Source organism: Ambystoma mexicanum, chromosome 4p (genome assembly GCF_040938575.1).
Source record: "Ambystoma mexicanum isolate Mex_15411 chromosome 4p, UKY_AmexF1_1, whole genome shotgun sequence".
In the NCBI taxonomy this organism is placed as follows: Eukaryota; Metazoa; Chordata; class Amphibia; order Caudata; family Ambystomatidae; genus Ambystoma; species Ambystoma mexicanum.
The window spans coordinates 508,612,162-508,628,267 of NC_090927.1; the positions used below are offsets into that span (position 1 = coordinate 508,612,162).

Sequence of the window (16,106 nt, forward strand, 5' to 3'; positions counted from 1 at the left end):
TTTTCTACAGAACATACACAGCTTAAAATCCAAATCGGACAGGTTCTTAAATAGATGCTACATCTCCCATGAGCCCTCACTTTTGGCTGCTTGTGGAAGTCGCAGCCCTAAACACCTGGAAAGGTCAAAGCTGCAGGCGCCCACTACATCAGTCAAAGACTCTGCACTATATTGCCAGACCAGCGATTTTAAGGTTTTTAATTTTAAAAAAACATATGCTCGAAAGATGGGCACAACTCACAGCCCCTGCACCACTTAGCGGAAGGCTTACGCTACATACATTGTTTCCGTGGGCATAACTGGCTGCACTGTTCCCACCTAGCCCGCCACCCCCACATCAAATATACTCTTTTCCATCTACTGGCTGAGCGCATCAAATTTGTTACATTGCTAACACCCCTGTACTACAGCTCTACCCAACACCCGCCCCTAACAACTGACGCCTCCCTCCTGATTAAACACCTAGAGCTGATCTTTGACAGCCACCTGCAATCTGGATTCCACAAACGGCACCTCTTTGAATAGCTCACCCAGTACGAATAACCAGCGGTGAAGTTAAAATTATTGGAAGACAGCCTGCCCTGGTGTCAACTTAAAAAGACCGCTATCAGATTCTTTAGTTTTGCCCCACCAACAAGTTCGGTAAATGGCACTCAGTGGTGAGGATCTGCACCCGTAGCCGAAGATGTATGCTACAGTGGGAGCATACTCCCATGAAATAAACTGAAGTCAGTTCTCCCATAAAGTAATAGATCAAAAGAAGTGAGACTCGAACAATTGATATCCCAAGGTAAGATGATTACACCTATGCCAGCGCTCCTTCCAAAGAGGCCTTCACGGATATCATCTTCTCTGTCCCCCCACCCACCCCCACTCTACTCCTTTTCCTCTCCCATTAGTGGCGGAGACCAAGCGGGAATTCCTCTTGGCTGGCTTCTCATCTTCACACTGCTTCGTTAATGTCTGGTCCAGGGTTCTCAACCCAACCTTCTCTTCGACCGGATACTGCCATCTCTCATTAACTTCCTTCATTCTTTCCTTCTCCTGCGTCTCTCCTACCACCATCTCTCCTCTGGCTCCTTAATGCCCGCTCAGCCAACAAATACTCTGCCGTCATCCCACTCCTTCTTGAAGCATTGACCTAGACATTCTCGCTCACAGAGAGCTGGTTCAATGCCAGCTCAGCCACTGCTTTCCACTCCCTCCTCCCCAATGGCTTCAAGATCATATCCAAGCCCTGACCCCACTGTACTGCCTGTGGGGTTGCCTTAATCTTCCGAGTGGGTACCTTTGTTTATCTTACCCACCCAGCTCTATTATTCGTTTGAGAACCTGGTGTGCAAGTTGGTCATCTCTCCCTCCTCCAACCTGACCATTGCCACCATTTACCGGCCTCCAGGCTCCACCATCCTGTTCCTCTCTGAATGGGAAGATTTCTGTTCTTTACTTTCTTCCACCTTTAATCTCCCCTTGGGTAACTTCAACATCCAATTGGACTCCCCCTTCACTCCCTCTACTCGCTTTATTGATCTTTGCACCGCTCTATCATTGTCCCCTCTGGCACAACCCACTCGGCTGGGCACACTCTAGATCCACTCTTATCTCCCACTCTACCCCCCCCCCCCCCCACTGGTCACCCCTCTATCCTGGTCAGACCATTCTCTCCTTTCCTGCCAGTTACGACTCTGGGGCCCTCTGACTGTGCACCCTAAAGCACTGCCAGCCTCGTTCACCAACAGCCACCCAATGAAATGAGTGTCAGCCGCTGCCTCCACCTTCTCCCCCCCCTTGGTCACCTACCCCTGACTACCACCGTTTCTGCTCTCAGCAATCTCCACCTGGCCATCATCAATATTCTCAATCATTAGAATCTGCCTGAAACCTGGCTCTACGTGTAACACCTGGTATGACTCCTATCTTGCAGCCCTGAAACGAAGAGCGGCAGAACAAAAGTGGCAAATCTGACAAACTAGCCTGCCGTCTGCTGCAGAAGCAATAGACTCTCCATCCGTGCCAAGAAGAGCCCACATACAGGCACGGGTCTTCAGTGGATCCAACAACACGACTGAAATGTAAGATTTGCAGGGAACTAGCCATTCCTTCTGCAATCTATGCACCCCCCCCTTCCTCCCATTCCCTCTGCAACTCACTCTGCCACCAAAACTCAGGACACCCTGAACTGTCACACCCCCCACCCCAAAACACCTGAAGTTACCAGAGTTGACCGCTCCATGAAGGTCTCTTCCAAAACAGGTTTGCCCTTGCTCATCCAGAACCATCAAGAACATTGGCTCTTGCTCCCTCAATCTTACCCCTCAAGCACTCCCTTGTGCTGCCCCTCCTGAAAAAAACTGAAAAACCTTCAGCAGACCCCACCTGTCCTGCCAACTACTGCCGCATCTCCATTGCCCCCTTCCTGGGGAAACAGCTGGAGAAGCTGGCCTTCTCCCAACTCCACCAACAACCAGGATTGCGAGAATCCAGAGGGACGGAAACTGCTCTTCTGAACACCTGTGAAGAACTGATCGCTTCTCTGGACTCCAACTCCCCAGCTATCCTCACCCTACTCCCTCTCCTCTGCATTTGACCCGGTCAACCATTCAATCCTCATACAAAGACTCCACAATACCCTTGGTAGCTTGGATCGGGTACGGACTGCTCATCCTAAGTCATCCTGGGCTCCTTTTCCTCTCCCACCACCTTCTCAAACTGTGGTGTCCCATAAGGTTCTAGCCTCTCCCCATGGCTCTTCAACATTTCTCTTGCTCTGTTGGTCATTCCAACATCCCTGACTGTGACATCCAATCCTGGTGCACCTCCAACAATCCTCTGTCCAAATGCCTGTTAAACAGATCCTTCCCATCGGGGCCCCTGCACCCTCCTCCTTCCCTCTGGCCATCCCTCCATGGGCTCTACCCCTGCTCCTTCCTCTAAAGCCAGAAACCTTGGAGTCATCTTTGACCTTTCCCCCCCCCACTCAGGAGATTGAGACGGAATAGCTGAAAGTTGGACTTCTTGGCAAAGGAATGATCCCTTTTCTAACTCCCCCCCCAAAGGCTCAACGTTAACAGAGCCCTGGTTCTCTCTAGGCTGGACTATTGCAATAGCCTCCTCCTGAATCCACACCATCTACACCCTCAGAAACCTGCGTGAAAGATGCAGACTGGTGCGAGAGGAACCAGAAAGCCCTGGCCAACAAAATAACCATGCTACAATCAAAAAATAGCACAGAAAAAGCTCAGCCTAGCCAAAAAACATACTCCTCCACCACCCTCCTCCAAAAACCCAACCTGCCACCCCTTCTTCTCCACGGTATCTACAGAAGAAGTGGAAAGCATCAAAGGCCTCAAGCCTTCCAAATGCCATGGGGAATCACGTCCAGCTCCCATCATCCGGGAAGGTGCCAACAATCTGGCCCCTTTCATAACTGCCCTAATCAACGCATCCTTCAAAGCAAGCTCAGTCCCTAGCAGCCTCAAGGCGGCTTGGGTCATGCCTCCTCTATTAACAAAAAATAAACATTTTTTTTTAAAAAAACAACCTAGACCCTAACAACCCAACCAACTATAGGCCAATCACCACCATTCCCTACATCCTAAAAATCCTAAACAGAGTGGCCTACCTGCAAATTCAGAAGCACCTGGAAGAGAACAACCTCCTGGGCCTAGACAGATCTGGCTTCAGACCAAGGCACGGAACAGAGCCCCCCTGGACCTAAAAATCCAGATGGACGAGGCTAAAGATAAGGGTAATCTAGCCATTCTCCTACTGCTAGATCTTTCTGCAGCCTTTGACCTCAATCGACCATCAGATCCTCATGGAACATCTGATAGCATGTGTGGCTTTCTCTAACCAGGCGACTGCCTGGATCCAGTCCTTCCTAGCCAACCGAACCACCCGGGTCTTCTCCCCGGGGGCCTCAGCCGACCCCATCCCCATCCCCATCCTCTGCGATGTTCAAGGTTTGTGCGCCTCGCCGACCTTATATACAATAGCTTCACCAAGTTATTTTTCGACCGCCTTGACAACCTGGGCGTCACATACACAAGCTATGCCGAGGACACCCAGGTTCTCATCACCTTATCAGGGTGCTATGAAGGACTCCACAAAGATCAACCATCTTTACCTGGAGATCCAAGCCTGGATGGCAGAGCACGGCTTATGCCTCAACGACAAGAAAACTGAGCTCCTTGTCGGCTCCCAACCACAGCTAAAAAACTGGACCCCCGTTACACGAACATAGACAGTAACCTTATCACTGTGGCCAAAGAAATAAAAACTTCTGGGGGTCTATCTAGAATTCACTCTCTCGCTCAAAAGACAGGTGAACGCCACAGCCTCAGCCACAGCTTATACAAATAAGCTCATCAACACCTGTAAAACATGCCTCTGTCTAGCTGCATTGCCCTAGCCAGAGCACTAGTGCTCTCAAAAATTGATTACTGCAACACTCACGACATCTCAGGATGCAATCTGCTGTGTTAGGTATTCGGGGTCCTTATGCGACCTCGGGCCCCTGACCTCCGACACCCAATCCCCCTGCTTCCGTCTACACTCTGCATTTGCCTTGGCACTTCCTCCGTCTGGAGGAACGCACGTACAGCCAACACAGCACCTGGCCATGTAGCACTTACCTCATGCATGTCATCTGTTGTGAATCCACGAGCACGACACTAGCACATACCCCCTTTGCCCATTTTCTTGCTGCACTTGCAAGTTCCGATTTACTCACAAGGCATAGTAGGTTCATCGTCCTCCCCCCCGCCCCGTATTACATCACTCCCTTGCCCTGTGGGCGCTTTAAACAGTATGTACTTGCTGTATAAGTGCCTAACAAGCAAAGCGACCAATAAATAAACAGGCAAACCACACCTTTTCTGGGAAAGCGAAGGAGAAAATAGCCAAAATTCCAAGCCAGACGACTGATCTGAAATTTAATCCAGAAAATCACCTGCCATATCAGAGTGGAGCTAATTGGGAACCGAACATTCAGAGATTGGGACGAAAAGGGAAAAACAAGAATTGGATATGCACGAGCCAAACCTTTTTTTCTACCTGATCCATTATGAGCCCATCATGGCATGAATGATACCCTTACGCTACCACAAGGGATCCAGTTTTAGTGAGCAGGCGCCTGATTCGAAGTAATCCAAAGCCAAACCCTTCACTGTAGTCACTGCTACCCCATTTTATTTTTTAAATTCACAAGCAACATTGATCCCGAGTTACCAAAAACATGACTAACAAATGAGTTTATCTAGTGGTCATTAAAGAGCATCCAACCACATATGGCGGACTCATTAAGGCATTCCAGTAACTTGCACCTGAAAGAATCCAGCGAGTGAGGCTGGTATTTCACCCATAAAGGCTGGGAGGGTGGCTAATGCTTTGCACTTCACGAATATATCACATTGATCTTCGGGATGATAACTTTCAGACACTCGCATGTAAATCTAAAGCATATAAGGGTGGGCCATACCACTGCATGTAATCATGAAAAGGTGACCCTGTTTGTACAAGAAGGAACTAGGAATGGGAGGCAGTTTCTCAATCCAAGATACCCCCAGAGGCCGAGCATTATGCATTCATTCAGCACTTAGTCTGGGAAACATAGCGCCGTTCTCTTGTACATAGATGGAACCCAGGACGTATACATCGTTTGCCCAGCTAACCCATTCCTCCCACCACTCCTTCGCAACTTAGCGGAAGGCACAGGCTCATTCCACACATCCTACACTCACATTGACACAATGAACCGGTTTGCCAGCATTTAAACTAAAAAGCACCTTTTTACCTGAGCAATGAAGACCACATGTTTGCCACTGAACTTCTTCTCCAGCTCACGCACTAGTCGCACCTGAATCTTCTGAAAAGATTTCAACTGTGGAACTGGAACAAAGATGATGATCGCTTTTCTACCCGCACCAACTTCAATTTCCTAAAATAAAATTGCAAACAAATCAGATATTGTTTAGATCAAGGGTTTGCATGCAATGGCACAGCTATAACAAGCACAGAAAAGTGGACTAGATTGCAGTATGCAGTATTTGTATTGCTCTACAACAGCCGTTCAAAAGCGCACTCTTCAGTGTGCTATTGGAGGAAACATTCTGAGCAGGCTGTAAATCCTCACCATGGCCATATTTTGGAGCAAGGTATATCAACATATATACCCACCCAGCAAAGGACAGTGCAGAGCAATCTGAACAAAAGTGTGGGAGTGGGAAAGGATAGTTTTGTAAAGACCATTTTAAAAAGGTGAAAAGCTATGCAGTTTCGCATCCCTTCACAAAGCAATACTAACCCCTCCATGTGTGGAAAGAGAACGAGATATGGTGGTGCAGAGGACCGGGGCGCCTTCAGGCGCTATGGCAGCCGCTGGCGTTCACAAAAGGAGGGCCAGAGCAGAGCCCCATTTTTTACCTGGACTGGCCCAAGCCTCATCAGCCACACCCTTTTATACTTCATAGTAAGTACTGCGACAGTTCACGGTTCCAAGTATAGTAGAGAAATTAAAGTCAGTGTCAAACCATGCAGCTGCAGCAAATGGGTAACACGAAGTCACAGTGCTATTACCTTAGCTGCAGTGATGTTCAGCTCCCTTAATTGTGCCTTTAAATCAGAGTTCATCTCCAATTCCAGGAGGGCCTAGAAGGTAACAAACAAAATGAAAACTGACAATGTAACCCGCACAAATAAACAACTGAACTAAACAAAAAATTGAACCACAAATGAAATCTTGCTAGGAAGAGTGCCCACTACTATTGCCAAATAAAAGTACCACTAACAGACCAAATAACATACTTGCATCCCAAGTTTTGTGGCGTGAACCGCTTCAGACAAGCTCTCAACCCACTGATCAAGGAAAGCTAATACTTGTACAAGTTGATAAAATTACCTGGGAAATTCCAGACTCAAACTCATCTGGCTTTTCGCCGTTTGGCTTCACGATCTTTGCACTTGCGCTGAACATGGCCTGTCTGTGGAAGAAATGCATAACGTAAGCTACCAAATAATTGAGGTAAAACATTTGCACATTATTCAGATTAAAGAACTAATAAGTGTTTCATAGAAGTTATCCTTGGACACAGAAACCCACTTATCCACTTACTGAAGGACAAGCGTTGAAAAAAACAACTGTATAGTGGTGGAGTTTAGGTCCTGTTAGCACACCAGTGACCCAAGATAAGCGGACTAGCGTGTGGGGTTCCCTTCACAAGAACACATTAGCCTGAGAAAACTGGCAGTAAGACTACAGATCCCAAAAAATTGCGCGCAGTATTAAAGGAAGAAAATGCACACCCACCAGTTTTGGGCTTTCTAGGCTTGGGATACATTGACCAGGCATGTTCATATATGGTACTACCTGGCCATAAGTTAAAATAATGCAGGACAATGATCTGATATGAACATATTTTTGACCAATGACTACCCAAAAACTACCCAGAAACAAAATTGGTGGCTTTGGTAACACTTTATCAGGACTTCAGCGCAAGGAATATACACACCAAATGGCTGAAGAGGGCTGTTGGTGAATTAAAAATGCCTTAACCAAGAATCTACAGATTCAAGCCAATAAGCAGACTGCTTACAGAAAACACAGACCGGACAAAGTTTGAGGTGCAAGTGGCTGGAAAGACCACAGGGATTAGGATGGCCAACCAGTAGGAACCACATTAATTTTTATTTTGTTTAAAGTCCCTTCTCAAAAAGGGACTCGCAGCTGTATCCCAATGCAATAGTTTAAAGCTTATAGTTGAAAGCACCACAACTAAAAATGCTAAGCGTGGAAAAGAAAGAAGGTAGAATACAATTCTTACAGGCTGCAGTTACTACTTTGGCGCAATGTGGGCCCTATTACTTTCAAAGACCGTATATAACTAAAAATGAAAAATAATGAAGTATCTAAACAACTCAAGCATGCATACCGTCATTCTATGGCATTCCTAAGATTCACAAAGACCCAATAAACCCACCATGGCGCCCTATAGTGGGTGGATGTGGCTCCATATTGGAGCCTCTGTACATTTGTAGATCCCTTACTTAAGCCTTTGAGTCCATTAAACACGCCTCAACCACACCATGTCAGTCATTCAGATGTTTAAAGGATTGCTTGACCCCAAGACCCAGATCTTGGTAACCATGGACAAAGTCCCTTTACACAAGCTTCCCACGGGAAGAAGCAATCGAATGTATAAGGGAGCCGCTTAGTCAGCAAAATATTCAGCAGCAAGTCCCTAGTGAATTCATCATACATCTTATTACGATAGCGCAACATTTTCTTCAAATGCGAGGGACAGCAATGGGAGCAGCCTTCGCTCCTAGCTTCTATACATGGCAACCTTTGAAGATCAACATTAACCCCTTTCATGTTAACATTAAGATCGGGAAGTGTTACATTGACGATATAGTCTGCATGGCACGACATTTCTCAATGGGTCAATTAGCACAACAGCAACATTCATTTCACCATTGAACACAATACAGATCACATTAACACGGAGCACATTTCTTGGACCGAGTCATTAAAAATGAGGAAGGCATTTTATGCTCTTTACAAGAAACCAACTGATCGCAATACCATATTACACTTCAACAGCTTTCATCCTCAAAGTCTGAAAGAGAACCTCCCCTATGGACAACACTTGCGTTTATGTCGCAACTGCACCTCATTGGCCGACTACTAATCTCATGTCAACAATCTTTATGAAACTCGAAGAGCCCGAGGGTATCCAAAAAAACATATTAGTCCCTTGAGAAAGCTTGTTACACCCCTGGGGAAACTTCACTCTTCCCTAAAGCTCCTGGACATTTTTTTTTACCTGTGTACTTACTATCCAAATACAGACAACGTGAAGAAAACAAATACTGGCCGTTGGTCCAACTAAATATGCCACGTGAACCAATTCGGTTTGCCTGCAAGAGAAGGATCACTGCAGGATTTCTCTATGGGTAACATCCGATCAGTGGCCACTTTCCACGTGTAAGTCAAGTAAGAAAATTAACTTCTTTAAAGTTGGGACAAACTGGAAACTGAACAATATGATGAATTGCAAGACGTCTAGGTTTGTCTACTGTATAGAGTGCCCTTGCGACCTCAATTATGTGGGCCAAACCATGCAGGCAGCCCATGTGCTCATTTCAGAACATCGCTCTATAAACAGTTGCAAAAATACCATGGCACCTCGTGCCACATTTTTGGGAATTTCAGCATTGCCCTAATGAATTTTAAAATGCGCCACCAATGCTCAATGTGCACTAAAGGAAGCACGATGGATCTACAAGCTAAAAACCCATCACACTGGTCTGAATGAACCGCTGATCCCCCTCCCCGCAAAAACAGATATATGCCCTTTCGGTCTAATCCTGGGTAGCCACCTCTTCTGCTTTTGCTTATGAGAATTTTTCTGACATGGCAGGTGTTTCCCGTTTTTCATTAAAAAAATAAATAAATAAAAAATAAAAAAACAAAAAAAAAATTCAGCCTACAGTGTAATTCATGATTCATAATGCATTGTGTATTTGCTTGTATACTTGACGTTGTCCGTTAATACTATGATCAGTTCTATTTGCACGATACCCTCCTACTTAACATGAGGGTCCTGGTTTTACCTATAGCTCTGTGTAGAGCGATTTCACTTTAATTACTCCCCGTCTGTCACAGGCTTATGGCATGAAGACGTCATCACATTAGGCGAGTGGGCTCTCTATGGTATGCAGCGATTATAACGAGAACATGGACAGAGATAAAAAACGATTTTTTTTAAATTACAGGGGGTGTGGTCTAAACTGCTGGGGAAGGGGTAGGGTTAGAAGCATAGGGAAACAGGGGGTTTAGAGGGACACCCAAAATGTGTAACGCCAGCGTTCTCATTCCACTTTTCCAGACACTTGTTCCTTCAGCAGATTCCGTTAGGCTCAACTGTATTAGCCAGCAAGGTAAGAGTTGCAGTCCCCATACATCCACATGCCTGTGCATTACAGGGGGCCGATCGGGCCTTTACCAGCATGGTATTTTTGCCAGTTGGTTTTTTGACATCTTCACTGGGAAATTTACTGGTACTTTAAACCCCTGCAAGTTGTTCGGAGTCTTGATCCTCCTTTCGAGCAAAGACCCTGCACTGCTCGAACCAACTAAGAACGCATTTGTTTTTTTCCTCCTCCTCAGGGTTCCCTAGTATTTTGTTATCAGAACAGGAAGAAAATCCTGCCTTTCATTATTCTCAAACAGATACTCGTGCTAAGGCCTGTTGTCGCCATTACCTTGGTCCTCCAACAACGTCCGGCTAGCGAATAGATATACGAGTGCTTTCACCAGTGGGTATAAGTGAGCACAGGTCATTCATCATGATTCAATTATTTTGATGCACTATTTTTTACAGTATCTCATAGCAATTTGCTATGCAATTCTGTAGGTTTGCTAATCAAATTGACACTTGTGTAGCAAAGCTAGCTATTCAAGTTGCCCCGTTCAATGAAGCCCAACTCACCCTGCATTGCTCTCTTGCCGCTGGTGCTCCATTCACCCTCTTTTCTCTGTTCACTACAAGTGTTGATGGAGGGAAGGTGCAGCAGTAATCATCTCCCTCAATCAAGTGCCAAAGGCTAGTGTGGGATGGCTAAGCAAAAATGTATTTTTCAAATAATTGCAAACCAGAAGAAATCGTGATGATACTTTTAGTGAGTTTTATTACGCTTTCTATATCCTGCCTAGCAAAGACATGTGTTAACTTTATATTTTTCTTTAAGAGACAGTCATGTAATTCCATTCCTTAAATCTAAATTGCTACATATTGCATAATTACAGTATTGATACTGTAAAACACTGCATCTCCATGCTTTACATATAAGGTTTAGGATAGTGTATCTAAATCTCATAGCATCATATTGACGAGTGAACACTTTTGAAAAGTTACATGAGAACACGTTCAAATGGTTTTGATGGCAAACCTAGTTCTGTAACTTGCTGGTTGCATACATTTGTACAACAGGTGCTCAGCCCATGAGCAATCCCATACTCCTTGGCATTATATATCAGTCTGTTGCTTTATACCAGCTACCCTGAAAGTGAAATGGCCACAAACTACAATATTCCATCTAGTTTGCCCAGTTCTCAGCTTGCTACACCATCCACTCTGCTTAGTCTCTTTCTTTCCTCTTGCATAATGAATACACAAAGCTAACTAGATTATGCAAAGTAGTGACCAATAGTTCCATCCAGGAAGACGGCTGGCCAAACTGTTTCCAGAGCCCTTTTTATCATATCTATTTATGTGTGTCCATTCACGCAGCCAGCCTTTCACATTTTACAGACACTCATGCAGGGTTCGTAGAATCTTTTTGCCCACTCGCGTAGTTGAGGAGATTTTATGAAGGAAAGTACCATTTGCAAGGGATGTTTGAAACTTATTTAACATTTACTTTTTTTGCAGTAAGTGTCAAATAAAAATGTCACTGTGCATGACTGGCCTCTGGGTGGCAGCAGTGTGCCAAACAAAGAGTGTTTGTAGTGACATGCACCATTTTACAGAAGTCACCTTTAAATGGGTTGTCATCCGTTGCTATGGGTTGAGTGCATTTCTCTGGCGTCAAATAGGTAAACTAAGTTACCCGACCTGCAGCTCTAGCTGAATTTTAAAGAATTTGCAAGGCCTGACACTTCTCAATAATGCCTTAATTCAGTGGTATGTAAAACTGCTGTATCGTTACTCATTCCATGTCTTGAACTTCTGGTGACATTAATAATATTAGTACAACACTGCTAATCAAATGGGTCGGTTTGCTAATGAAGAAGATTTTAATTAGCAAACTCTGCTAATCAATTGTTGAAAACTAATTTATGCCTTGTTAACTGTATTATGTTATACATAGAGTCCGTTTATACATGTCCAGACTAAAGTGGTCAAATCAGCTATACCACTGAATCACATTACATAGGTAGACCTTCATATTCATTATTCAAGTAATTGCATATCCAATTTCTTGAGGAGTTGTGATTAGACCCATGTTCCGCAGGACTCAATTATACTATGGAGTCACTGTAGGCAGTGTAGCTTCGAATAGCGTCGGTATAACAGTTAGGAAGCCTTTTGATTCATGGGTTTTAACGTCTTCCATTTAGGGACTCCATTGTGTATATGTATTTTTGTGCTAGTGTTTGTTCCATTGCATGTCTTGGCACATTTAAGTCATGTTTTTGTATATGCATCGTTAAAATATTGAATGTTCTTATGAGAAATAGTTTTCCAACTGGGTGCTGTATTGATGTAAGCAATGTAGTTGTCTTCTAGTTAGTTTCATGATAAACTGCTCTCTTGTCAAATTCCAATTGGAAATAATTCCCCATGGAAACAATATTGCGTTATTCAACATTGTACCCAAGCCAGTGACAGTTGTCAAATAACCCTCCCAGGCCACGAGCAGCTTCAAGGAAGTTGTAAGTAGCACTTGTAACTATTATTCACATTAGTGTCGACCGGCAAGTTGAGGACGCAAACAATTAAAAGTCAGGTACAATACCATGTGGCCAATTCCGATATAGTCCGCTCCCCCATACTCCCAAAGAGGAAGGCGTTTTTTAAAAGCAGCATCTTTGCTTAAGGGCTAAGTTAGCTGTGTTGAGATGAGTGCTCCCAGTGGCAGACACAAATGTCAGTCCTACCACATTTAACAAATCACAGGTAGGGCACGGCTCAAGTACAAGTCAATCTGAGGTACATCAAACTAAAGACAGTGCTGCCTATTTACTGGATTACTAGGCTGGATGTCCGTAGCAAGAAAAAGATTGACAGACCCGATTTAGATTTTTTTTAATTCCCACTCCTATAATATCATCTGCTGAACTCTGCCAAAGAACAGAAAACATTGTGGAGCTTCCAGCACAAGGATGCAGTGGTCATAGCACTGCAATACTCCGAACAGGGGAGGCCAGATTCCACCTTTAACATATTAACCAACACACCACCCCCAACAATGCAGCCATTGCCCTATTCGCATGCTTCCACCAGAATCGCCAATACGATCATCCGCGATACCTGTCCAACTAGGAAACTAACTAGGCGGCTCTACAAAGAGAAAGATCACCTGGTCTTCAGAAAATGTAAACTTGGCTGCTCAAAACAAGCTAGCACAACACATCCAAAGACCACGTCAATTCTAAACTACTAGCCACGCTAAAGTAGAATCTAAAGAACCACACAAACTGCAACGCCAGAAGCTGGTCTATTCAAACTTCAGCAGCATACAATACCAAATGAATTTAGCCGGAGAACGAACAAAACACCAACATGAGACAAATGTGGAGTTGCACCTGCACAATGGTGCAATCAAAAAAACCCAGTCGGGCCAATTTCCAGATGGCTCTCCCCTTCAGACCCGAGACATGACAAGCATGCAATAACCATGATATCGAAAAACAGCATGTATACAGAACCTACCTCAAAAGACCCCCCACCCAAATTATAACTGCCCCCCCCACACTTGATACATCTTTAAATTGTGTGCACTGAGCGAGACGCAACGACTTTGTGCCTGCTAAACTCAGTGTTCCCCACTTGCTCAAGATATAGGTTGATCGAATTACATTTAGATGCTTTTTTTAACCGCAAAGTTAGCTATATGGTGGCGTTCTCCCCTTCTCAAAACGCAGCAAAATTAGATGCAGCAAGTTAATGTTTAACTACTTTCTTAGATGCATAACAGAGCTGATCATTCAGGGTTGCAACATCATTAGCCCAAGTACATAACCCATACTTCGCCAGACAAACAGCCCCTGTAATGCCCCAGCACTGTCTTCTTACTAATTATGTGCTCATACTTCAGATAAGTCACATGCGTCACCGCCAGAAACCATGTAACAGGCCTCAGAGTTATGATATGATATGGCATTTGTAACGCGCCTATATACAAGTGTTTCAAGGCGCGAAGAGGCAGGGAGGGGGGGGGGGAACAAGGGGAGACAGACAACGATCCTACTAGGCCAGGTGTCATTCAGATCGCGCAAGTACATGGGTAGGGGGGACGGGAAAAGTGCACGGGGAAAAGTGCAGTACAGGGTCAGTAATGAACAAGATAAATAATAAGGGCCAGCTGTTGGCAAGTGCAAGTTAAGTGCAGACAAGTGCTGGGAAGGGGGGCTGTAGGGATACAGAGAGTCCCGCAGTGCAGGGGTTGCCAGGAAGGCAGTGCAGGGGAGAGTGGCTGGGCCAAGGACCAAGATTGGCGAGTGGCCCAGTTGTGATTCAGTATAGTTTCAGTGATTAAGCAGGGAAGAGGGAGAGAGAAAGCAGAAGCAAAGAGGAAGGTTTTGGAGGTGCTTCCGGAACCGGAGATGTTTCTCCTCAAATTTAAACAGACAAGTCAAAATTGACTTTGAGATTAAGCGATGTGTTGGTTCTGTGTATGTGGACAAGGGCAAGTGATTATACCTGGCAACTTCAGAAGTCTACCCCTACGTGTAGAATCAGCAGTACAAAAGGTTTGAAGTTACTGGCAGTTCGTTGGCTCTCGATTAGGGCATAGAAGGGCCTGGTTAATTTGACAGCAGGAGATACACACACCCCCCCCATAATCTGAACTTAATCCCACGTATCAGGCAATTTGCATAAAAGGTGCATTAGTAAACCTCTAGGACATGCAAAGAAGATCATGTACTTGACACAAAGTTAAAGTCGCTTCTCATGTGGAAGTCAGATGTTATGCATCAGTGCCTCATTTTTCAACAGTGAGAACGAGGGTGAGCAAGCCCAAATCACAGAAAAAATTGGCAGCCGAGATAAAGTCACCGAAAAGAAACGCCATGGCAGAGTTGTGAAGTAGCGGCGAAGTCTACATGACAAGCAGCAGCAAGCCTCCGACCACACCATCCATTTGTGCCGAATAATGCACACCAGGTCACCAAAACGGCATACATATTGCAGACAAGTCGACTAGTTTGCGAATAATTTCAGGAAGACTAGACTTTCCAGATCATATTTGCATATGAACACACTAACAAAATTGGGAAGATTAAATCCAAGAACAAAACAAGGCAGCCCGCACCAATTCAATCCGTTTGGCTAAAATATATGCATTATATCGTCGCAAAGCAGACATCATAAAACACAAATACATTCACGCTCTGCAATGGTTTTATAGTGCTCAATGTAGTGGTTGAAGACCCTGCCCTGCGCCGGCCACTTGATGAAGGGAAGGAAGGAAATCTTATCGACGACTATGTCTAACTTAATTTAACTGAAAGATTATGAGCAAACAACTAACACCCAATAACAAGCAATTTAAAAAGTCATACGCGCGTGCCATAAATTGAGTCTAAAGGAAAGGTCAGTTATAAACATCGAGATTCACTGGCAACGTAACCTGCCGGCTAAATAGCACCGGGATTAACAAACGTAGCGGTCACTTCCCACACACAGCCAAAGTGATCCAGCGGACTCCGTGAGGAAACCACTGCATCGGGGATCAACACTAATAGATGCCATGGCGAATCCAGAGACCTGGGAATCCGCAAGTACAAGCGGCAACATCCATCGCCATCCTCGATAGTAGCGACAGTTTGGCAGCCACCCGTTGACCCTGTCTAACAGCGAGTTTATAGCATTCAAAATACTAAAACATGTTACTAGTAAAAGTCTAAACCGGGGACCTCAGCCACTTTCACCCACCTCGTTCAGCGACGGGCTAGGAAGAGGGGGAAGTCTCGCGAGAACGCGCTTATTTTCGCCACCGCGTAAAAGGAGTAGGCGGGACATGTTCAACCGGAAACTGGGAAGTGGATTCCACTCTAGGCTGATGAAGAACATTGACCGCGGGTTATACGTACGTTAGTTTGCACCCTTATTCAAGAAGCAATGCCCTAGATGCCAGCTAAATGGCATTGTTATGCTCTCGCTATCAACATATAAAGGTAACATCAAGCTGGGGAATGGCCAAGGTAATGTATCCCGTTCCAACATGGCTGACACGTACCTGGAGCGAAGATGTATGGTTTGTTGGTGTCCGCCGCACGCCATGTTGGAATTATAGTTTCATGGTACGATACACGGAACCTGACTTACTGTTACAAAAAAGCCAGTTTCTATGGGAAATTTCAATCGAAAAACATTTTG

At 45.0% G+C, this 16,106-nt stretch overlaps 1 protein-coding gene across 2 annotated transcripts in view; it reads right to left on the reverse strand.

The window, feature by feature from the left end:
* Positions 1 to 15,900, reverse strand: part of RPS7 (ribosomal protein S7) — a 51,274-nt gene extending 35,374 nt beyond the window's left edge. Inside the window, exons 1-4 of one of the 2 annotated variants that reach the window (XM_069606026.1) lie at positions 15,663 to 15,900; positions 6,899 to 6,980; positions 6,577 to 6,648; positions 5,795 to 5,938 (exon numbers count right to left, since the gene is read on the reverse strand). In XM_069606026.1, coding sequence (XP_069462127.1) covers positions 5,795 to 5,938; positions 6,577 to 6,648; positions 6,899 to 6,973 — 291 coding nt within the window. In that variant the 5' untranslated portion in view covers positions 6,974 to 6,980; positions 15,663 to 15,900. The other variant, XM_069606027.1, reaches the window with a different exon arrangement.
* Positions 15,901 to 16,106: the final 206 nt, after the last annotated feature.